Consider the following 24,491-nt stretch of genomic DNA (forward strand, 5'->3'; position numbering starts at 1 on the left):
ATTGTACGGTATTATTTTGGTTATCCTGAGCTTTTTGCTTTTCTATATGAAGTTGAGTATTGCTCTTTAGAGATCTGTGAATAATTTTGCTGGGATTTTTATAGTCATTGCATTGAATCTGTAAATTGCTTTTGTTTAGATTGCCATTTTTACTATGTTAATTCTACCTACCCAAGAGCATGGAAGATCTTTCCGTTTTCTGGTGTTTTCTTCAATTTCTTTCTTCAAAGATTTAAAATTTTTGTCATACAAGCCTTCCACTTGTTTTGTTGGAGTTATTCCAAAATATTTTATTTATTTATTTGTGGCTATTGTGAAAGGTGATATTTCTCTGATTTCTTTATCAGCCCATTTATCATCTGTGTACAGGAGGGATACTGATTTTTTTTAGTTAATCTTGTATTTTGCTACATTACTAAAAGTGTTGATGAGTTGTAGAAGTTCCTCGGTAGAATTTTTGGGGTCGCGTATGTAAACTATAGTAATATCATCAGCAAACAGTGAGAGTTTGACTTCTTATCTGATTTGTGTCCCCTTGATCTCCCTTTGGTGTCTTATTGCTCTGGCTAGGACCCCAAGAACTATATTGAATACATATGGAGAAAGTGGACAACCTTGTCTTGTTCCTGATTTCAGTGGGATTGCTGTGAGTTTCTCTCCATTTAGTTTGATGTTGGCTGTTAGCTTGCTGTATATTGCCTTTATTATGTTTAGGTATGTTCCTTTTATTCCTTCTCTCCAAGACCTTTTTCATGAAGGAATTTTGTATTTTGTCAAAGTCTTTTTCAGCATCTAATGAGATGATCATGTAGTTTTATTTTTCAGTTTATTTATATGGTGGATTATATTGACAGGTTTTCATATGTTGAACCATCCCTGCATCTCTGGGATGAAGCCGACTTGATCATGGCAGATGATTTTTCTAATGTGTTTTTGGATTCAATGAAGTATATCTCTTGAGCTGTATCTGAGGTCATCTTTGCAGCCACTCAAATTCATGTTCACATGGGTTGGGAGCTGGGATTTACCAGTTCCCAATGTTACCACAACATTGCCTGCTTTCCTGCTACCTTGGCACCTCAGGCTTCCACAGTCAGGGACCCCACGACTTCCAGTGCGATCACTGGAGTGAACCAGGGCTGTGGGGTTTGCTCCCACTGCACCCTCAGTAGTGTGACAATCTGGCAGCCACGCAGGAGGAAAGTGAGTGAGATACATTCTCAAGCATGGTGCCATTTAGCATAAAGGTTAAGGATTGAAATTTTCTGCCGGCTAAAGTTCCAGCATCTGTCTCTCCTCTTAGGGTGTTTCTATCCTCACAAGAGGTAAGGTGTCCACTAGGTATCTTTAAAGACAGATCCACAGGGCGGCTATAAATAATGACCATCTCCGGACAGACACTGTATGATTTTACTTTTTCCTCCTTTTTTGTAGACATTTCTAACTTTTTTTTTAATCTAGTGAATATATACTGTTCCTTTAATGGAAAAAGCTGGAAGAGGTAAAATTCTTAAGTCTCTTTCTTTTCCTGGAAGTAGAGACAGAACCCGGAAACTCATACATGCAACACGTGCCCGTTCCCACTAAACTGTACACACAAGAGAATCCCTTCTTTTGTTTCTTGGTATCCCTGTTTAACTTTGAGTAAACATACAATATCAGTTTGGGGAGACAGGCTAGTGATGGTAACTCACCTCAGAGATGCTGTGGAAGCAAAGGTAAGGGAGGCAATAGACATGGCCCAAGTGCACAGACATGCCACGACTGCCCAGGTGTCCTGGGTAGATGACACACAGAGAGCACTGGATGCTCCAGGTTAATGATGAGGCCACAAAGAGCATTGGCTTTTACTCTGATATTACAGATTCAAAATCCCCTATCTTAAATGCTTGGAATTTAGAACTCTTTTCTGATTCTGGAATATTCTCATATACAAATGAAGTGCCCTAGGGAAAGCCACCCAGCTCTAAACAGGAGATTCCTCCATGCTGTGTGAACACTCCATTCGTTGTCTGGAGGAGACATTACAAGGTACTTTGATGAGCCTTTGTTTTGACCACGATCTGTCACGTGACTTCAGCTGCGGAATTTTCCACTTAAGCTACCGTGGTAACGCTCAAAAAGTACCAAACCTGACATCACTTCAGACTTTAGATTTCTGGGCTAGATATGTCCAACCTGTGGTGAGAAAACACAAGTAGCCAGAAACGCTTAAGATACAAGCGAAGCACCCGACTTACCGAAAGATTCTGGGTCTTCCATGTAAGTGGCTGTCTTCAGTCGGTGGTATCTGACCTTCTTAGAGACTTTGTCCTTGGTGTCCCAGAGGTTCAAGGTGATTTTGTGGAAATTTATTTTCTTTAATAATTCCTTCGTCATGTTGACATTGAAAGTCTGGCTCCAAGACACCCAAATTTTGTCATCTTCTCGCCATGGCTTCACAGTCTGTGTAAACACGATTCAGAGACTGGGAAATGAAGGACCAACCTACAGACTAGGCTCTTCCCACAGCCTACCCCCAGCAACAACATAGCAGATATGACACCCTCTCTCCTAGCTCCAAATCCCAGGGAAGTAGGTTCCTGTGTACTGGACCCTGTCAAGGTCACCAGTTCCTTGAAAATTAAAATCTAAGCAAATGCATGTATAGTGTCCCTGGTGGTTACTTCCCAGCGGTGACTCCCAAACCATTGCAGGAGTTTCAATGTGTGCATGCATGTTGGAATGTATGGAACATTCTCATACATGTGTATATAATATACACATACTAAGAGTGCTCAGTACTTAAAAAATAAAATAAAAGGGCTGGAGAGACGGCTCAGTGGTTAAGAGCACTGACTGCTCTTCCAGAGGTCCTAAGTTCAATTCCCAGCAACCACATGGTGGTTCACAATCATCTGTAATGAGATTTGGTACCCTTTTCTGGCATGCAAGCATACATGGGAGGAATGTTGTATACATAATAAATAAATCTTTTAAAAAAATAAAATAAAACAGAAACTTTGTTTAATGAAACATTCAAGAAAGTACAGGGTAAAGCCATCTAAAGAAGAAGCCATCCATTCTGCATCTCACTCATGAGATTACCCATAATCCCACATATCTAGAAAGCTCCAATATTGGGTCTGCTGCATGTCAGCGGGGCATCCTCTGCATCCTCAGTGTGACACTCCATGAAAATATACACACACGTACACACCACAAGCACACACCCACACACCACACACGAACACACACACAACACATACACACCCACATACACACACCACACACATACACACACCACACACATACATATACATACACATACATATACACACACATACACACCACACACACACACACACACGAACACCACCCACCTTTATTCCGGACTCCAGAAACACTTTGGCCACGCCAGGAAACAACACAACATCAACTTTTTTGGGTTCTATATCATCGGGCAGGAAAAAATACTCAATGTGGTAGAATCGACGAGCCTTGGCAGCAGCCCGGCTGTCTGGTTTAGGGGTTTTCTTTTTCTCGGCAAAACCTGCAGTTTTTACCTTTTGACCTAGAAGACACAAGTTTCAGGAGCCTTGTTCTAACCTTTGGGAAAGAAGATCTAAGTCCACAGCTCCCCAAAGGCAAGAAACATGGCTGTAGTTTGGGAATGACTCCAGCTGTCCATGTGATCCTGGTCATTGTTGTTATCAGGAAGTAGTAGAAGGTAAGAGCTGGGCTTCCTGGGAGTCCAGCCAGCCTATCTCAATCATGAAGTTTCAGGCCAAGTGAGAATTTCAAAATATAAGGCAAACATCCTGAGGAACAGCACGCAAGACTGGCCTTTGGCTTCCACATATACATGGACACACATGCACACAGCATGTGCACACAGAGAAAGAGAGAGAGAGAGAGAGAGAGAGAGAGAGAGAGAGAGAGAGAGAGAGAGCGCTGTCTTTTGAAGAATAGTAACTGAAAAACTCTGGAAGCAAGTCAAGTATCCACCAGTGAGGGGTAGGAGAGATGGAGCACTTGTTCAGACACAGTGTCTAATATATCCATTTTTAAATGTAAGTGGTAAACCAGGATTACAGGATCTCACTTCTAAACTAGATAGATAGATAGATAGATAGATAGATAGATAGATAGATAGATAGATAGATAGATAGATAATGTATCCATATTGAGGGTGTTGTGATGTCTAATCTTGATCATCAAGTTGACTGCCTCTAGAATTAACTAAAACCCAAGATGCTGGCCACCCCTTCAAAACATTTTCTTGATCAGATTATTTGAAACAGGAAAATGCATCCCAAATCTGGGCAATACTTTCTGGTGGCAGAAAAAAGGACAGAGAAGAAAACTTTGCTTCTTGCTACCTTGCTCTCATTCCCCCTGGCAAGTCCATCTGTGCTGTTGTGGTGACATTCCTTCTCCAATATCAGAACCAACGCCTTCAGAACTCCAAAGTAGACTGAGGACCAGCAGCTCTCAGGAATCCCCCAGGCCTTCAACATCAGATCAGGACTGTGCAGACACCCAGCCCTAGGAACTGAACAACTACCAGATTCTTGGCTCTCTAGTACGAAACAGCCATCGTCGGGCTACTCAGACTACATCCTGTAGCTCAATCTAATAAATCCCTGTAAGATTTATATGAAATCATCCGGGAGATGAGCCTCTGGACACATGTGATTGAAATGGAAAGACACACCCACTGTGGGAGGCACCATTCCCCAGCTGGGATGCTGGGCTATAGATATGGAAAAGAGGTCTGAGCCAGGGCACTCCTCATCTCTCCCTGCCTCTTGTCTGTGAATGCCCGTCAAGCTCGCAACACTGGGACTTGCAGCCTTGATGGGCTGTAGAACTGAGTCAGAAAAAAAAAGTTGCATTTGTCAGGGCATTGTTATCACAGCAACAGAAAAAGAAACTAAGACAAGGAGGAAGTAATGGATCTAGACATGTTTCCCTGCTAGAGTTGTGTCAAGGGTCTTGTGAAGTTCTGAAGATGTGTTCTGCAAATCCCCTTGGGTGAAAATGATAAAAATAAGAACAGTGTGTCCACGATGTGCTGCAAGGACACGCAGGCCAAAGGTTGCTCAGCTGAGCACTGGTTTTCATTTGGCTGGTTTCGGACAGATGATTTTTCCAGTTTGTTTTGCTTGATGTCAACAGGCCCAAGATTTAGAAGGGGAAAAAAAAGCACCTATGGAAAGAGGAGGTCCCCACACAATGACAAAGGTTTGAATCCCCAGCAGATAGCACAATTATAACAAAACAGAATTGCAAGGAGAAGAGTCAATCAAATGGGGGTACTTAGAGGAGGAAGGGATGGAGAATCACAAGCTAAAGCACTGTTTTCTGCCCCTGCTGAACCATGTGAATTGCTCTAGCAGGAACGAAAATAGCAGGAGGCAGCCAGAGACTTAAAGAACTGTGGCCTATTTGTTGGTTACTGAACTCATTGGCGTGAGATGCCAGCAAAGCAGCTTAGGGAAGTAGGTCCTTTGTTGAGTTATAAGAAGCGGGGCTGCTTCCCACCACTCGGCTAGCTTTACCCAAAATAATTGCACAAAAACTGTATTCTTTTAAACACTGCCTGGCCCATTAGTTCCAGCCTCTTACTGGCTAGCTCTTACATATTGATCTAACCCATTTCTAATAATCTGTGTACCCCACAAGGTGGCTTACCAGGGAAGATCTTAACCTGTGGCTGTGTCGGGTGGGAGAATCATGGCGACTCCTGACTCAGCTTCTTTCTCCCAGAATTCTGTTCTGTCTACTCCGCCTACCTAATTTTCTGTCCTATTAAAGGGCTAAGGCAGTTTCTTTATTTAACCAATGAAATCAACACAAAACAGAAGACTCCAACATCATTTCCCCTTTTTCTGTTTAAACAAAAAAGAAAGGCTTTAACCTTAACCATAGTTAAGATTACATATAACAACACAGTTATCAAGCAAGAATTACAGTTACAATATTTATATCTACTTTATCTTTTATCATAACTAAGGAAAACTATAACTATCCATTCTTCAACTCCATCAAAGACTCCAGAAGGATATAATACTACCTAAGTAAACAAGAAATAAAAAAAACTCTAGAAATGACAGAGACTTTTGTTCTCAATATTGTTTGTTATATTTATTATTTATTATTATTGTATATAGTTGTATTTGGTTTAGTTCTTTCTTATTTAGACAAAAGGGGAAATGTAGGGATAGTCCAGCCCTTTAGAGGGCGTGTTCGCCTTGGGCTAATGTTTACATATAAATCTGGCAAAAGTGAGCGGCTCTCTGTTTTTGAATCTCCTGCTCATCGCTGGATACCTGGTGTTGTAAGCTATTCCTTCATTAAATTTTGCTGTTTCATATTAAGCTAGCCTGGTTATTATGCCACCTACAGACTTTTTGGCTCACAGTTCCAGAGGATACAATCCACCATGACCCTGGGAGTTATGACCATGGAAGCAGGTAGTAGTTGGCCAGATTGTATCCACAGTCAGAAAGCAGAGAGGGAGGAACGCTGGTGCTTGGCTCCCTTTCTCCTTCTTACTTCTGGACTCTGGCCCACAGAACAGTGAGGCCCACATTTAGAGCTGGCCTTCCACCTCAGTTAACCTAGCCCAGATAACCCCCCTCATAGACACAACCAGCTGTCTGCTTCCATGGTGAAATTCCCATCAAGTTGGCGATCAAGATAAACCATCACAGAGTAGGTCAGCCCTCTGTGTGCACAGGCCTGTCCAGACTACACAAGTGGCGGGGCTAGCCCATCTACAAGAAGTACAACTAAAGACATATGGAACAGAGGAAGGAAGGTCACCTGTCCAAGCCCAACCTAGACTGGCAACCGGATGAGGAAAACAATGGCTCCCATTTGCAATGAGCAAGTGTGGGCCCCTGTTGTGTCTGCTACCCTACTAAATTGATACATTTCTTGACTCAAGAGACTTTGGTCAATGAATCTGGGATGTATCTTAAGAAAGGCATTGAGTAATGAACAAAGGCATTGAGTAATGAACAAGCTGTTTATGGGAATCAAGTCTTATCTTCTGCAAAGTTGTTCAGCTGGGAAGAAGAGGAGGTAGGGAGGAAAGAGAGAGAGAGAGAGAGAGAGAGAGAGAGAGAGAGAGAGAGAGAGAATATGAATATGACCTGCTTCTTGGTGTACTTGGTGAGTCACACAATTGCTTTCATGCCTAGCCAACAGCTGGCCCCCCCCTGAATCTTCTGTTCTTTTTCTGACCTCTGCCTCAGTTGGTGCCAGCCACGCTCCATGAAAGGGGACTGGGTGGAGAGAAAGGAGGCGGGCTATGCGCCCTCAGCCCGAGGCAGCCAGCAGCAGCGTCCTGTTGCCTTGTGCACAAGGAAAGTTCCCCTTTAGCACCTACCTGTTAGTGCAGGGAAGGCCAGCGAGATGACGAATCTGCAGGGGACAACCTGGGGGACATCAGGGGTAAAGGGGCAGGACGTCCCCTCCGAGGAGTGCAGGCTGCTGAACTGGTCCTCAGAGTCCCACTCATGGGCTGGGGTTCTGGATTTTAGGTACTCCTCCGTCTCATACTCGCTTGCAGACTGGTAAGCACTAGCCATGGAGGAGAGGGGCCCCACGCTTGCTCTGTCCTCTTCCTCCCAGTCCCAGGCCTGCAGGGCCATGTTGTGCAGCACTAGAAGATCCTGGTGGGAGACAGCAAAGACCCCAGGAGTAAACCTGCCCAGCGCAGGAAGCCGCACCGTCCCAGGCCCATCTCTGTCTTATTTCCAATGCCCCAGGCTTCAGTGGAGAGTTCCACATTTGGGGAGCAGGAATGGGTGACAATCAGTGATGTTCTTCTGACCTGAGCCCAGCTACTCCTCTCTTAGGAGTGAGGAGTTGGTCAGTGGGTGCTCTGGACATACAGATCCAGGCGAGCTTAGGTCACCGCTGACCCAGGAAGCACCCGAAGCTCTGACTCCTCTCAAGAGGCTGAGGCAGCGTCCTGGATGTGGCCCCAGCACAGGACAGCTGCCACTCGCAGAAAGGGGAACTGAGCCGGGCACCTTGGTACACACAGGACCCTAACAACAAGCCCTGAGGCAAGACACGGAGAACTCTGGCTCAGGTATCACTCAGGTTTCTAGCCACAAGACCCTGACTGCTAGAAAGTCGGTGCCTGGGGAACCTGGGGCATCTGAGGAGAAATAGAGACTGAACCCAAGTTCAAGGGTTACCTGTGAGTAGGCACACTTGTTGGTTCCTGCACCTGCTGCGCAGTTGCAGCCACTCTGATCAGGGAAGCTGAGCGCAGGCGCCTAAGGGTAGCAGATCCCAAAGGGACTTTTGTTAGGCGGTTGCCAGGAGACCTCAGCCCACGGCTGGGGGCGGGGCTTTCTTCCCCCGACTGAGTTCGGCTCCTGCCTGCAGGCTCTGGGAATCTTTTTTTGAACTCACTATTTGGGCTGGCAGTCGAGGAGGGGCTTCTCGCGACGCGGCTTCTGCGTGGCCTTGGTGCACCAGACCAGTCAAAAAGGTGAAAGGCAGATTCGGAAAGCTATTGCCTTTACCCCTTCGTCCATTTACCCATATATATAAAAAACTGTCATTCTGAACTCCATACCTATTGTGCGCCTGGCTGCTGGATTCTCTCGATAGCTCCACCCACTCTCGCCTCCCAAGCTTAAATAAAGGTAAAAGAAGAGATGGTCTGTCTCTACATACTCAGACCCAAAAAAACCTCTGGTTAGATTTCCTGCTTCTGGGGCTGATGTCCTAAAAATATCGTGAAAATTCCGTTTCCCTGAGATGAGAATACGGGGTTAGAAGGGTAAACATTCTACCCACCGCAAAAAACGTTACAGCATGGCCTAAAACCTAGACTCCTGGCCACCAAAACCTGCGCTCCTCCACTGAAGCACCTTGGCTAAGCACCCTAACTTCTGCCCCTGACCCGGAAGACCACAACACACCAAGTGGCCTGAGCCAAAGAGGAGCAACCCACAGTGGATTGATTGGTCAGACAGGACAGGGATGGACTTCAACAGCCAGGCAGACAGAGTAATGAAAGCAAGAAAACCCATGCAGAAGAAATGATGGAGACAATGCCTAGAGGGGTGAAGACTCAGACAAGCTCAGAGAAAACTGATGAACAATGAGATGACTCTTGGCACACAGCCCAAAGGGACGGGGCGGGGCGGGGGTGGGGAAGGGGGGGTAGGTCTTCTAGTGAGGGAGTGTTCCTACTCATCAACCAATTTAGTTGGTTTAAAAAAAAAAAGTGGGACACAAGGCTCCACCCATACACACTGGGTTGCCGAGAAAAGTAAAGTCTGAAGTTGAACTATGACCTACTTTAAGTCAAACAGCAGAACTTCAGTCGAATTGGAGCTGGAACAGGGTCCCAAGTCTCCCAGAACACACTTGTCTAGATGAGATGGTGCATTCCAGAATACTGCAGACTGAATGGAACCCTCGGGTTAAATCAAGATAAAACCTGAACCGTGAGGAAAACTGTAAGGGAGTCCACACTGAAAGCCGATTTGCTTGCCCACAGCTCCAGCATCCTGAAGTTCGCCTCTGTGAACCAAGGCGTGCTGAAAATACATACGGTACTGGAAGAACCAAAAGCTACTGAGATTCAACAGCTCCCAAAGCCAGCAGGAAGCAAGAGCAGCTGGCAGTACCGTCAGCAGGAGCAGACAAAGGATCCCCACTCAGGGTCCACCAACCACTTCGACTCTGATTTCCCACCGAAGGGTCCTTTAATATTTAACTTAAGCAGTTACTTTTATTAAGTGCTTATCTGGTTATGGTTTCTAGTGCTGCAATGAAACATCATAACCAAAGAGCAAGTTGAGCAGGAAAGGGCTTATTTGGCCTGCACTTCAACACTGCTGTTCATCACTGAAGGAAGTCAGGACAGGAACTCAAACAGAGCAGGATCCCAGAAACAGGAGCTGATGCAGAGGGCATGGAGGGGTGCTGCTTACTGGCTTGTTTCACCTAGCTTGCTCAGCCTACCTTCTTATAGAACCGGGACCACCAGCCCAGGGACGGCACCACCACCATGAACTGGGCCCTCCTGCAATGATCACTACTTGAGAAAATGCCTTACAGCTGGATCTCATGGAGGCATGTTCTCTCTGATGACTCTAGCTTGTGTCAAGTTGATACACAAAACCAGCCAGCACAGTGCAAATACATATGCTACTGGTGCAGAGGCTGGAGGACTCACATTTCCAAGAACCCACATGCCCTTAAAATAATGAGCCAATTGGTAAATTCAGCTCTGCATCAGAATTAAGCATATTTATCCTTTCTTTTCATCTCAGGATATTTTCGAATATCTACTTCCTGAATTAAATAGCAGGGAGCCTATTTAAAATCAGGAACAAGTCTTACTGGGTGTCAAGATTTTATTGCCCACTATTGAAGGAGGCCGCTTGTTTGTTTCCCTGCTGCCCAGAAACCAAAATAATCACACAGAAACTATGTATTATTTAAATCTCTGCTTGGCCCTATTAGCTCTAGCTTCTTATTGGCTAACTCTTACATATTAATTGAACCCATTTATATTAATCTGTGTATCGCCATGTGGCTGTGGCTTACCTGTTAAAGCTCCATCTGGCTCGGGTGGGGCTACATGGCTTCCCTCTAACTCCACCTCCTTTTTTTTCTCCCAGCATTCAGTTTAGTTTTCCCTGCCTACCTAAGTTCTGCCCTGCTATAGGTCCAAAGCAGTTTCTTTATTCATTAATGGTAATAACAGCATACAGAGGAAAATCCCACATCACCTCCCTTTTGTGTTTAAATGAAAAGGAAGGCTTTATCTTCAACATAATAAAATTACATATAACAAAACAGGTATCAAGCAAGAATTATAGTTACAATATGTATATCTACTTTATCTTTTATTATAACTAATAAAACTATAACTATCACTATAAATTCTTCAACTCTATCAAAGACTCCAGAAGGATATAATATTACCTAAGTAAACAGGAAGTTCATTGTAAGCAACTTCCAAAACTCTAGAAATGACAGAAACATCTTGCTGCCTGGAAAACCACCCAAAGTTCTTCTGTACCACTGAGGCATACATATTCAGCCTACTGGCCCATAGTATCCAGCAGACTTTTCCATGAGACAGGAAATTTCAAAGACAGTCCACCTATATTGGCAGTTTGTCAGTCACTTTCTTCTGTGTCCTGCAGAATGTCTGGCAGACTCTTTCATGAAGCAGTCATTTCTCTGTGAGTCCTGCATGTCCATTTCATCAAGCAGTCCCTGGCCCAAATGGCTAGCAAACTCCATGAGGAGCCTCTTCAATGCCCATCTTCCTCTTGAAGTAGCTGGTGCTGCGAGGAGCAGATGTGTCTCATTGTCCTGAAAAGTCCTAAGTTATTAAAGCATTTTAAATGCCATATTCTGAAGGTCTCTGAAAGACTTGAAGAATACCCATCTAACTGAAATATATCTCTATATATAGATGGCTATGATACCTATATTTTTTACATTATACATCACATTAAATTTTTAAATGAGCTGTACAAGCACAATACCTTAATCAAGAGCAGAAATACATATACACAGTATAACAAAATTGACCTTAAATTTGTATCAATAAACCAAGATCCATACCAATGGAAATCTCTATAGCATATCCCCTTTAAATGTAAAAGAATATTTATAAACAGTATTTGGGAATATGGGTGTAGTTCTGTTCAAACTTCTTCCTGCTGTTTATTTTAATTTTTGAGGGTGTTCAAGACAACCTTTCAGGAGGTCTTAGTCCATAAAACCATATTAGTCTGGAAGGATTCCACAAGTTCTCATGCTCTGTGGAAACAAAAGAAGAGCCTATTTTCCAAAGCAACATATCCTTAGACTCAAATTCTAAAGTCAAGATACCTTTAAAGTATAGATGTTAGTTACTTATCTCCTTCACGGTCAAAAACTTCAAAGAAAACACAATAATATACATAATCCAGACACTCTGTGTATATTCCATCTTTACATGGCTTGTTTTTACTCTATTACTAAAACCAACTTGAAGTCTGGCTTTACTCCTTCATACCATCAGCTACTGGTAAGGGGAGGTAGGTACCTCAGCAGTAAGGCACAGCCAAACTGGGCAGGTCACTCCCAGGAAGTGTGTGTGTGTGTGTGTGTGTGTGTGTGTGTGTGTGTGCAAAAAGATGTGAAAAGGGAGCATGATCATGGTGGTCTGGTAAGAGTCCAAAGTACAGGGCTGGAGAGATGGCTCAGCGGTTAAAAGCACTGGCTGTTCTTCCAGAGGATCTGAGTTCAGTTCCCAGCAACCACATACATTGTGGCTCACAATCATCTGTCAGATGAGATCTGGTGCCCTCTTCTGCCCTGCAGGTGTACATGCAGACAGAACACTGTACATAATAAATAAATAAATAAATCTTAAAAAAAAAAAGAGAGTCCAAAGTGCCTGTGATCACATTTCCTAGGGGAGCAGCCGTACTCTACAGGCTCAGGGTGAGAGGCCATAGCTCTAGGCCAAAGAGCCAAAGCCCACCCTAAATGCACATTGGTGTTACCCAGAATGCATCAAAAATGAGATTTCCCGGACTGGGTGGCACAGGCCCGTCATCCCAGCTACTCAAAAGACCAAGGCAAGAGAATCACAAGTTCAACGCGATCTTGGGCCACAACATATATTCAAGACCAATACTGTCTCAAAATAAAAAGTAAGAACATAAAGCTCAATAGTGAAGAGCTTGCCCAGTATGTGCCAGGCCCTTGATAAGTTCCCAGCCTAACAGTAATGCTAGCAGTAACATGCTAATAAGAATAATATGCTAATGATATTAAGGCTTCTCTCCAGGCCTTCAGGGCTTAGGGACCAGTGCCACTGTGTTTTCTGAGCTAAGCCTCCTCTCAGACACCCTCTCACATGCTCTTTTTCCTTTGTGTGGTCAACACTCCTCCCATCGGTGGGTTAGACAAACAACGTAAGACCACCCCATTCAATAAAGTTCATGGGAAGCAATACCATGTGAAGTCAGCTCCTGCAAACTCTGTTGCTGTCATGTCTGGGGCCTTATCCACAAATATAGCCTCCATATTGTCAACAAATACAGACGGCCACACAAGGCTTGCATGGAGCTGTTCTGACAGCTCCCACCCAACTGCCATTGTCAGCCCCCGGGCCTATAAGCATAGTGGCTGCCACTACATAGAGCGGAATTGTCTCCACCAAGCCCTTCCCGTATCACAGATTCATGAGCAAATTGCTGGCCTCTTAATTTACAAAATGCTAACTTTACCCTTTTAGAAGATCCTGAAAGATGTGCTGTGAGCCCCACCACAAAGCAGTACTAATAACCCCCCCCAAAATCTTTCATGCTACAATACAAGGAATAATGTAGAATAAATACATCACAGATACACTGAGGATTAGGTGGTGGCAGGATCTCGGGTGACTTTTGCTTCTTAGTATATTTCTAGACTTTGTAACGGCTCTTTGAACACCATTGGAAGCAGCTCAAACAATACTGAAGTGACTTCAAAAGTGACTTCTTTGACTGGACTTCAGTTCTCCGCCACAGACATCCAACCCCCCAGCACGTACAAAGGAACCACAAACCTTCGGAGTTTGCACGCCTTTGAACCTCCAACAAAAGCCTTCTGGGTCCAAGTGGGATTGTTTCAGGGGTGCCTAGTAACACAGCCCACAGATAGACAGACCTAACAGCACGCCATTATAAATCCCTCCCCCACTAAGCCGCGGGAGGCTGGGCAACAGCTCCATGGGAAGACACTGAAAAGCTTTGTTTTCAGTACTGACTGGCCCAGGAAAGCCACAGTTTTAGGGAGTCCTTCACCAGAGCAGTCAACAACATGGGGCTGGGAATGGTGTATGTAGCATCTTAGGCTGAGCTATCAGCCTTCAAAACTGTCATGAAATAAAACCAGGCTCATCTGCAAAGACAGGAGTCCCCAGCCACTTGCTTTAGGGACCCAGATTAAGCTCCAGGGCCAGGACTTGCGGGTCCTGCAGGAAGTACTTTTCACTCCCAACATCTGGCGCCATGGGGGCTCCAACATCATGGGGCCAGAAAACACTCAAAACCCACAGATGCCTGTTAGAGGCAGTTTTCCCTTTTGAAGCTGTGAGTTCATATTCACACAAGTATGCGCGTGCAAAGCCAAACAATCAAGTACTACTTTGTGATGGTCATGGGAGCACCAGGTCTCCAGTCCAGAGTGGCTCAGGCCATGTGTGAGGCTCACACACGATGTGGTATAAGGGTTGCTTTAAAACTCATGCGCCAATAAAAGACATATATCATTTATGAACACACACACACACAAATGCATAGAAAGCAACATGCCATGATGCCATTTGCTGTGGCAACCATGGGGAGGCAGCTAAAACAGAAGCCGTGCATCAGTTTCTTCTGGTGTGTTAGTACTATTTCAGCTGAGCCGATCCGGCGGCGCTCCTCCCACACGGTCTGGGGCTTCATGCAGGAAGCAAATGATCCACTGAGGAAGACGTAATCTGCCAGGGCCGATAGGTTCAAAGTAGGTAAGGGGTGGGAGCTGTGCAGGGCTGGACAGATGCCAAGGCCCGAGGCAGGAGCCCATTAAAGAGCAGAAAGAGGTTACAAGGGAAGTACTAATGGTAGCCATTAAAGGGGGACAATAGGTTCTGACCTGCCATCCTTAGGGTCAAGAAGATGGCATTGCCTTTTCTCCCCCTGGGAAGGAACTAGTGAGTTCTGAGCAGAGGAGGGTGATGGTATGACTTAAGATTCAATAGCATCCCTCAAGGAGGAGTTCAAGGGCATGAATATATATATTTCAAGTCCTCGGTGATGCAGGCACACAGGGGAGAGATGCTAAGAGCTTGGCCTGGAGTGATCCCAGTGCATTAGCGGGGAGGCAGGTTCAGGACAAGTTTCAAAGGTGGGGGGCCACTGAGCATCCTTACAATTGGATCTAGGGCAAGGGTAAGGGGTGCCTTTTTATGGTTCAGACCTACAATGACTTCCAAAGTTCTGTGTGTGAAAACCTCAGTCCCTGGAGTGCTGCTATTTGGAGGTGGTAAAAAAATTCAAACGATGAAGCCTAGTAGTATGCCACTTGGGTCACATCCTTGAGGAGAACAGTGGAATCCCAGCTCCATCCTTTCCCTCTTTTTCTTCCCACCCCTGAAGCATATGGCATTGTAACTCCACCGCATGCGCGCGCGCGCGAGAGAGAGAGAGAGAGAGAGAGAGAGAGAGAGAGAGCTACCACAAGGCCCAAAGCAAACTGTAGCCAAAGTGTACCTCTCCTCCTCCGAGAGAGGGACCGCTCTAACCTCCTGGGGTACCTGTGACAGTGATGGGAAGCTGACGGGCACGGGCCTGAAGAAAGAGGTTGACACCAGAAACCGATGCGGAGAAAGTTCAAGCTGACAATCTCTGTGTCACTCAACACACTAGAAATCGCATGGCGTGACTGTCAGTGTCGGGGAAAACAGGGAGGACTCTTTGGAAAAGAGATGGGCCATTCTCAAGAAGACCTCAAACTGCCGCAGGGCCCAACTGGCCTAATTTGCTGCCCAATACTGTGATAAATGATGAGACCAAAAGCAACGTGGGGAAGAAAGGGTTTGTTTGCCATACAGCCGACACTGAGCCAGTCCAAGGCCGGAACAGAAGCAGAGGCCATGGAGAAATGCTGTCCACTGGCTTGTTCTACACGGCTTCTTCAGTCTGCCCAGGGGTGGTACCACAAATGGTGCAATGAGCCCCCTGTATCGATCATTAACAAGAGAAACGCCCCACAGACTTGTCCACAGTCCAGTCTGATAGAGACAGTTCCTCCGTCAACATTCCCTCTTCCTAGGTGATCCCAGCTTTGTCAAGTCGACAAAATAAACCAACACAGCAACCAACCCACTCTCCAGTATATGCCCAAAAGAGAGTAAATTATGTGAACTCATCCCAAAAAAAAATCCATTGCAGGATCGCTCACAACACACCCCCAACACCTGTGAGCTGATGGATGAATAATGCAAATGTGCTCTGTCCACACAGAGGCGCATCACTCGGCACTAAAAGAGAATTAGAGTACCAGTACACAGTACAACACAAACATGTTAGTACGCCTCCGAAAAGCCTGCTCCGCAGAAGACCGCCTTTAACTTCTTAAATCTTATGTGTATGGGTGTTTTGCTTGTATTCGTCTGTGTGCTGTAGGCAGGCAGTGCTCACGGTGGCCAGGAGAGGGTATCAGATCCTCTGGGACTGGAATTACAGATGGTTGGGAGCCACCTTGTGGATGCTGAGAGCTGAACCCAGGTCCTCTGGAAAAACAACCAGGGCTCTTAACCACTGAGCCATCTCTCTGGCCCCAGAAGGCCACCTTCTGTATGATTCCAGATATGAGAGTGTCTGGAAGAGATAAATAGTGGACTCAGAGCATAGTGGTCGCCAGTGACTGAAGGACGACGGCCAGAGAATGCGCACGCAGTACTGGGGTGGGCTGCGGGGGGGGGGGGGGTGACCAGAGAATGCGCAGTACTGGGGTGGACTGGGGGGGGGGCATGATGACAGCCAGAGAATGAGCAGTACTGGGGTGGACTCAAGTAGGGGGGATGATGGCCAGGGAATGCTCAGTACTGGGGTGGACTGGGGGGATGATGGCCAGAGAATGAGCAGTACTGGGGTGGACTTGAGGGGGTGGAAATGCTGAAGCACTAGTTGTAGTTGTGGTTTGGCAACTGTAACATACTAAAATTGTTGATGTGTGCATCTTAGGGTGCAATCTCTAGCTTAAGCAAAAGAGTGCACTAAAAGCAAAAATTTCGCCATCACCAGAAATAGCAACTCTATCTGTCTGTAGCTGCATTAATCTCCTATGCACTTCCTTATTGCGCCTCTGCAGAAAACATCTAGTAATATTTTGTACAGTGTTGTTAGTCACATATGTTCTAGCACTCCCAAACTGCTGCGGCGTGTATCCTCACTCATCCTTGTTTGGTGCTCTATCAGCTTCTAGCCATGGTAAGCAATAATGTGCTGAATGAACACACACGTGTGGTTTTCTAAGGTAGACGCCAAGAAGTGGAATTGATGTAAATTACTAAATTGCCATCGAGATACACACACACACACATACACACACATACACACACACACACTTACACACACACACAAACACACACATACAACATGTTTGTGATGTCTGATTCCTTTCCAGTTTGAGGTGGTTGAACAAAGTGTTTAAGAATGAGTAGGATAGCTGGATAGCTGGTGCACATCTTTAATCCCAGCACTCGGCAGGAAGATCTCTGAGAGTTTGAGGCCAGCCTGGTCTACAAGAGCTAGTTTATGAGGGGGGGGGAGCTAATTTATAGGATAAAGGACAAAGTGCTAGTCTGGTGCTGTAATGGAAGAAAGAAATGATAATGTTTTTCAACTGGGACCTAACACTTATAAGAGATGTACACAAGACAAGATCTGCCTTTCTAATAGTCAAGGGTCGCTGAGTTTGTCTTTTGCTCCATTTATGGCTGGGTAAATGTTCCTATAGTAGGTAACAAGTGGGGCCAACACCACAGGTCTCTGTGAAAGAGAAAGGAAAAGCCTGTTAGAACTCAAGAGTAAGCGGTCTGTCGTCCATCTCCCAGGTTCAAGTTCTAGGGCACCAGAGAAAATAGTGGCCAAACAACCCAGTTTGCCTCATCCCCGCCTGCAAGAAAAAACTCAGGTCTAGCACCAAGTAACTTCCTGGAGCCCGAAGGTGGCAGCGGTAGACACCACTTTCCCCTCACCAAAACCCTAACTTGGTCTACTTTCAAGTTTGTTTCCTCCTCGGTCCTAGATGGAGGAGGGGGGGGGGGGAGTTAGGAAGCTGTCGGGAGATGAGGCCTCTCCACTTCCAGGGGCAGAGGACGCCAGGCAGGTTGCCGGGGCAAGGACTGTGCGGGAGAGCACAACTGTTGGCGGAAGCTCTCCCACGACCCAGCGACTGGTAACAGCGATGGGGATGCGAATGGGGAGTTATGGGGAGCGATGGGGAGCACGGGTCAAGGCCGTTACAGCCCCAGAGTGAGAGCACGCTGCTCCAGCGCCCCCAACCGAGACAAACACAGATGCCCTGCACGGCCCACGCAGCTGCCTGGAAAGAGTCCCGCGCCTCTCCAGCCTGGCGGTGGCCGCCCGGCCCCTCCCTCCGCGTTCGCCGGCGGCTGTCTGAAGGCGCCGCTGGGCCCAAAAAGAGTCGCCTGGGTCTGGGCATGGAGGGCGCGGCGGGCGACCCGTACCGGCGACCCGCGCGGCGCACGCAGTGGCTGCTAAGCGCTTTGGCTCACCACTACGGGCTAGACCGCGGCGTGGAGAACGAGATCGTGGTGCTGGCTACGGGTCTGGACCAGTATCTGCAGGAGATCTTCCACCATCTGGACTGCCGGGGCGCCGGGCGCCTACCGCGCGCCGACTTCCGCGCACTGTGTGCTGTCCTGGGACTGAACGCCGACGGGGAGGCGACCACCGAAGACGCAAACTCTGCGGAGGCGGCCGCTAAGGACTCGGCTGCGGGAACAGTTGCCGGTGGGGACGCGGACGTCAGGGAAGAGGCGCGCCTGGCTCTGGGCGCCGACCCTCCCGAACTAACTTTCCGCCAGTTCCACGCACGCCTCTGCGGCTACTTCAGTACCCGAGCGGGGCCCCGGCTGCCCCGCGGAGCTCTCAGCGAGCACATCGAGACGCAGATCCGCCTCCGCCGCCCGCGTCGCCGCCGCCGCCGGCCTGGCTCGCCGAGCCTGCACGGCGGCGCCAGTGGAGAGCTTGTGGCGCATCTGGAGGAGGAAAACAGCAGCCTCCGCGAGCTGGTGGAGGACCTCCGCGCTGCGCTGCAGAGCAGTGATGCGCGCTGCCTGGCCCTGCAGGTGCGCGGGATGCAGGGGGTGGAGACAGGGGCACCCCCACCTTGGCCCACTCCCTCCTCGGCTGGCCCTCTCCGTTCCCCACTCCACCCCATTCATTCCAACTTGCACCCCAGCTTATCATTCCTTAAAACTCCAGCTTCACAGCCCTGTCCCTTCTAAACCCAAGAAGGAACCTGTCTAGGCAGCCACATAAAGACGGGTCAGCCGGGCGATGGTGGCGCACGCCTTTAATCCCAGCACTCGGGAGGCAGAGGCAGGTGGATCTCTGTGAGTTCGAGACCAGCCTGGTCTACAGAGCTAGTGCCAGCACAGGTTCCAAAACCACAGAGAAACCCTGTCTCGGAAAAAAAAAAAAAAAAAGACGGGTCAGCAAGCGTTCTTCTCCTGGGAGGTTTAGGGGAAACAGAGAAGAGGACCTCCCTTCCCCAAGTCAGTGAAACCTGTGGAATCTCTCAGCGCCAGGCCTCAGACACAAGTGAGAAAGACACAGCATGGCTAGCCCTGAGGGCCAGGCCCACTCAGAGCTACTGAGGTGGAGGCATTGAGCTAACTACAGAGTTAGCCTGGCCTGTGGGATCAGTCCACCAACGCTTGAACCATGTGCACAGCTCAGTGTTGAGTGCGGTGCAGGTGGTTGGCCAAGGGAGAAAAAGTCTCTTATGGGAAGAGGACCAAAAAAATAAAATAAAATATTTTTTTTAAAAAAACTGGCAAGGTGGCCTCTGTGGTTCGTATGTGTGGCATGGAAGCTTTAGACCGGGCAGAGGGAACCCTCGAAGGGCGCAATCATGTGTGGGTGCCTGAAACTGACTAAAAGGGTCTGTCCATCCTTCATGCTCAGTCTTCTAGGTACATTGTGCCAGCTCCCTCTATGCTTCTGAACACTGCAGTAAACAAAACAGACCTAGTACACAGATCTCAGGAAGGGCGGAAACACCCGTTGATGTTTAGGCTGTGCCTTGAGTCCACAGAAGTAGGAGCTGCATACATTGGATGCAAGAGTTAGGCCGAGAAGTCACGACTTTGGGGAATTACTGTCACCATACAAAGAACAGATTGTGAACTTCCTGTCCCAGCTTTCGGGGGAGGTGGGGGTGTTGCACACACGTGCATTACTTGCTCGTGTCCCTGATCAGTGAGCGAGCTCTGTGGTGTAAGGAGAGGTCCCATAGGCTCCTGGAGTGGGCATTCACTCTTGCTTCCCGCGGGCAGGTCGGCCTCTGGAAGAGCCAGTCGGACATCCCGGAAGCAGCAGCACACAAACTGCAGCGCGCGCAGGGAGAGCTGGCAGAAGCAGAGGCGCGCGCCCGGCGGCTGCAGCGCGGTCAGGTGGAGGTGCGGCTGCGCACCGAGGAGGCCCGCCAGGCGGTGCGGCGCAGCTTGCACCGAGTGCGGGAGCTGGAGGCGCTGGCGCGGCGCGTTCCCCGCATGCAGCGCCAGGTGCAGCGGCTGGAGGCGGAGCTCAGACGTTACAGGTGAGCAGAGCAGCAATTGGTGCTGTTCTCTAAACCTAGGTGTGCAACTCCGCCAAGCGCTCTCGTGTCCATTTCTGTCTTCTGACATTCATGCATAGATTCTTCCATTTCTTACATCATAGTGGATTCCATTACCGTCCATTGGTCCATTCTCTATCCGTTCACCCTCCTATTCATCCATGAAATCCTTTTACTTGCTACTCATAGATTGCAATCAGAGATACTCATTCTTAGTTCTTCAATTTGATCCTGATTGTCACTGACTATATGCTGTGTACGGGGCCCTGAGCAAAGCCCTTAGTCCTAGGACAGCCAAGAGAAGAGGGGCCTGTTGTGACCCCATTCTTCAGATAGGAAACAGATTTAGAGTGACCTTTTGTGCTGTCTGGACCAGGGCAGGAAGCTAGACTCGGGAGAAGGCACTGATTCTGGCAAGACGGCTGACAGATGTGTGACTTTGGCAAGTCACCAGCTTTCCTCCAGGCTGTTGCTCGTGGGTGGAGCAGACTGGACTCTGCAGAATAGAAAGGCTGTGAGACTCTGCCTGGCTGTGCTGGGTGCTCTCCCTGACCTGCACAGCCTCTGAGACCTTCCCTGGGCCACTGCCTACCTGGTGAGGGGTGTGACTCTGAGCAGGACAGATCAAAAGCCAAGTCGTGAGCTGAGATCAGGGATCAGGAGCCCTCCACAGGGGACAATGTGAGGCAGTCTAGGGACTGCTAGAGCACAGAGCAGCTGTGTTCCTGCTGCAGGCTTAGCCCGTTCCCTGCCCCAGAAGTGGGAGCAAAAAGCTGAGAAAATGGGAACAGTATGGGCAAAGCTCAGAGCCACCATAGCACACTCCAGAAACTAAATGGAAGTCAGTATAGCTGGGGAAATATAGCTGGAGAAGCCCGGGAAAGGCCCGGCATCTGGAGCCTAGAAGGAGTATAACCTTGATCTTCTCCTTAGAGAGTGTGGAAATATTTCAAGCCAGGGTGGCTCAAGCAGATTGCATTTCAGAAAGAAAACAAAAACAAAACAAAAACGACCCCGTTTCAGCTGTGACGGGGCCGAGAGGAGGGACAAAGAACAGGAGACAGGCCTAGAGGAGCCAGTGAGGACAGTTCTCCCCTGAGAGAGGGTGATCTGAGCCAGGCTGGGGCAGAGGCGGGGAGGCAGCCCAAGAGGTGGCTTTGAACTAATGCCCTCTGAGGAGGCACCTCACCCTTGACTTCTGAGGCACTCACAGCCGCGAGAGGCTGACCCAGGCCAGCCCCTTGCAGCTCCAAATGTTTGGATAGTTGCTTCCTGTTTGCATAGCTGATGGGCTACAGATCTGAGCCGGTTGACATAAGGGCCATGTCTATGAGGAGAAACAAATGGTCGCCTTCATTTTGCCTTAAAGTCACAATTACTTATTTCTGCTTTAAGACAACTACGGCATGAGGTGTGCGCACAATAGAAAAGGTGGATTCCTGCCCATCACAGCATTTGAGCCTCAAAACTGCTGTGCATGGTGGAGATCTCAGTCCTCCTTTTACAGACTGTGGGAAGGAAAGAGAGGCTGTGAGGAGTTAAGCTAACATCCCTGAGGTCCTGCAGCCAGAAAGCAGGAAGGGAAGGTCAGCCTGCCCCACAGAAGGGTTCTCCTTTCTACTCTACCTGTGTGCTGTTCGAAGCTGTCCACTGATAACAAGGCAGACACAGCGCCTACAGGCCTTGAATTCACCATGCAGGCACAAGAACAGGCAACGCCGGAGGAGGGAGATGCTCTCCAGGGAGCCTGTGCCTTTGTGTTCCCCTTCAGAACTTGAACCTGGATCTCACTAGGCAGAATTGTGTCATTTTCTACTGTCACCCACAGTGGTGTCTGAATGTACTGATGAGCCCCAAATGCCATCAGAGCTCCACTCTTCATGAAGAGGAAATAGCCGCTGTGTAAGCCTCAGATGAAACACCACACATCTGGAGGGATGAAGCTGGAGAGAAGAGGAAAGGCCAGACAGCCTAGAGTCTGGAAGGAGAAAACCAAGAACCAGAGGGTGAGGGTCACACGATGACCAGGTGAATGAATGGCTCGGGGGGGGGGGGGCAGGCCTTCTCTGCTCACCTTCAGTAGCCAAGGCTAGCAGGCTGTGGACCGGCTTCTGCCAAAGTTTTCCATCTGCAAAGAAAGGGATGAGAAAGAGGAAGAATCGCCACAGCCACTAAGCTTCACCTGATGCCCAGGTACCTTTTCCACGCTATTGCTGGGAGCTCAAACCCAACCTGAAGGTCATTCTTATTGCATCGCAGATGAGAAAGCCAAGCCAGAGAAACGTGTGCTAGCAGGACCCAGTAAGTAACAGACAGGCCTGAAACCCACGTGCACAGCCCAGTGCCACACGGTTGGCTCTGGTAAGATGCACAGTCCTCTTGGGTTCCCCTGCTGCTCTCATCCCCCACCAAACGGCCACAGGATGTTTTACCAGCTGGGAGGGTGTAGTGGTCAGGCTCTGTGTGGAAAGGGTTATTTCGGATCGTGGTTTCAGATGTTTCTGGAAAGGGTTATTTCGGATCGTGGTTCCAGATGTTTCTGCCATAGTCCTTGGGTCCACTGATTCTGGGCGACAACAGCAAATAGCAAAAACCTCCCACCATGTGATCGCCACGAGGCAGAGAGAAAGGAGGGTAAAAGAACCAGAGTCGACTACAGCTCACAAGAGTGTGCTCCAGTGTCCTGTGTCCGCAAGTCGGGCCTCCTCCCTCCCACCACCCTCAATAACGCCACTGTGCTGTGAGTCCATCAAGAGGTTGAGTGTAGTGACTGTGTCAGAGCTCTCAAGATCCCAGCATTCCCCCAAAGCTCATCATCTAGCAACTCAGACCCCAACATATGAGCTTGTGGGGACATGTCTCATTCAAACCGCAATGGAAAGACTGTGAGCTACCCACCCCCTCTGCTGCTACATCCCAGGTGCTCAGATGTCCCTGGGGGTAAAGCTGCATCCAGGGGGTACAGATGGGAGGAAGGGACCACACTCCAAGCATAGGTGCCCTCAGAGGTGACACCGTGCTAACATGCTCCAAGTGCTCTGAAGATATGTCTTGGGGACAGCGTGAAGCCATTTGCAATGGCCTGACTTCCTGTTCTAGTTTTCAAAGCACCTTCCACTCTGGTGCTAATTAAGGAATGCCCTGGAGTTGGAACCTTGTCAGCTAAGGGTCTGGTAGCTTTATTAAAATCACAGATCAAGAACCGAGCTGAACGAGATTGTCCCCAGCTGCAATCGAAACTCTGCCGCTTCTGTGCAATGGCCGCCCGATTTCCTGTCTCTACAACTTTCGTTTAGTTCTTATTCCATCCTGCTCTGTCCTGTGCTGTAGACTCCATCCAGTCCTCTCTAGTTTTATACAGTCAGCCTTCTGTTAAACAAGGCCTCTCTATGCCATATTCAATCAATGGAGACCAATAATGCCAGAAAAGTCCATGTCTATGCCCAACAAAGTTCTGTGGAGTTGCTATTCCTGTACAACGTAGTGTTACAGCCATGCATGCAGCATTGACGTTATGCTAAGTGTTATAAGCTCTGGAGAGATGATTTAAAGTGTGGGATATGTGAAGATTCTGTGCAAACACAGCACCAATGTATACAAAGATTGAGCAGCTGTGGATTTTGGTGTCCACGGAGATCCAGAAGCCATTCTTCTGACTCTGAGACAATCACACTTGTTCTTTGGATTGCTGTTGTGTCTGAGTTTCCACAAGTGCTTTACGCTTGCTGTCTCTGTCGTGATGATGCATCCCTGGCATGCTGTGTAGTTTCTTGAGAGTCCCAGATAGAAGCAGGGTTTTGGAGTTCTCTCCCCATCTTCACCATAGCCTGGAGAACGAAAGATGGAATCCTAACCACTTTAAAGTTGGCTTTTTAGAATTGAGTTTCCCATTTTATTCCTGGCAGAGGTTAAGACTCATACCTTGGGGCAAAGCCCCAGGCCTGGGAGTGCAGTTTTTATCATCTTACATCATTAGAACTCTGACATCTGCAGGAGCCTCTTGCTGGCTCAGCAAGCTGTCTTCTTTTGTATGCCACCCTTGTGGGCATTTTATTAGCACCATCTCCTGCTCCTCAATTGAACTAGAGGCTTCTTCTTACTTTCCTTTGTTCTTTTTC

General features: G+C 47.9%; 2 protein-coding genes and 1 long non-coding RNA gene across 10 annotated transcripts in view; 1 reads left to right on the forward strand and 2 right to left on the reverse strand.

The window, feature by feature from the left end:
* Cfap92 (cilia and flagella associated protein 92 (putative)) overlaps positions 1-8,278 on the reverse strand; it is a 61,275-nt gene extending 52,997 nt beyond the window's left edge. For both annotated transcript variants that reach the window (XM_050165415.1, XM_050165413.1), the window contains exons 1-4: positions 8,199-8,278; positions 7,379-7,664; positions 3,363-3,553; positions 2,241-2,445 (exon numbers count right to left, since the gene is read on the reverse strand). In XM_050165415.1, coding sequence (XP_050021372.1) covers positions 2,241-2,445; positions 3,363-3,553; positions 7,379-7,643 — 661 coding nt within the window. In that variant the 5' untranslated portion in view covers positions 7,644-7,664; positions 8,199-8,278. The remainder of the gene's footprint in view (positions 1-2,240; positions 2,446-3,362; positions 3,554-7,378; positions 7,665-8,198) is intronic.
* A 9,332-nt stretch (positions 8,279-17,610) lies between these two features.
* Positions 17,611-24,491, forward strand: part of Efcc1 (EF-hand and coiled-coil domain containing 1) — a 34,301-nt gene continuing 27,420 nt past the window's right edge. For 3 of the 6 annotated variants that reach the window (XR_007595882.1, XR_007595881.1, XM_050165411.1), the window contains exons 1-2: positions 17,611-18,880; positions 20,093-20,355. Coding sequence is in view for 4 of the 6 variants with exons in the window: in XM_050165411.1 (XP_050021368.1) it covers positions 17,996-18,880; positions 20,093-20,355 (1,148 nt within the window). In the remaining 2 variants the exon portion in view is untranslated. The remainder of the gene's footprint in view (positions 18,881-20,092; positions 20,356-24,491) is intronic. The other 3 variants (XM_050165410.1, XM_050165408.1, XM_050165409.1) reach the window with 3 other exon arrangements.
* LOC126515601 (uncharacterized) overlaps positions 20,376-24,491 on the reverse strand; it is a 30,048-nt gene continuing 25,932 nt past the window's right edge. For both annotated transcript variants that reach the window (XR_007595883.1, XR_007595884.1), the window contains 2 exons: positions 22,448-22,501; positions 20,376-22,351 (listed from right to left, as the gene is read on the reverse strand). This is a non-coding gene — a long non-coding RNA (uncharacterized lncRNA). The remainder of the gene's footprint in view (positions 22,352-22,447; positions 22,502-24,491) is intronic.

The sequence above is a fragment of the Alexandromys fortis genome, unplaced genomic scaffold (genome assembly GCF_014885135.2).
Source record: "Alexandromys fortis isolate MF-2015 unplaced genomic scaffold, M_Fortis_MF-2015_v1.1 scaffold_158, whole genome shotgun sequence".
NCBI lineage: Eukaryota > Metazoa > Chordata > Mammalia > Rodentia > Cricetidae > Alexandromys > Alexandromys fortis.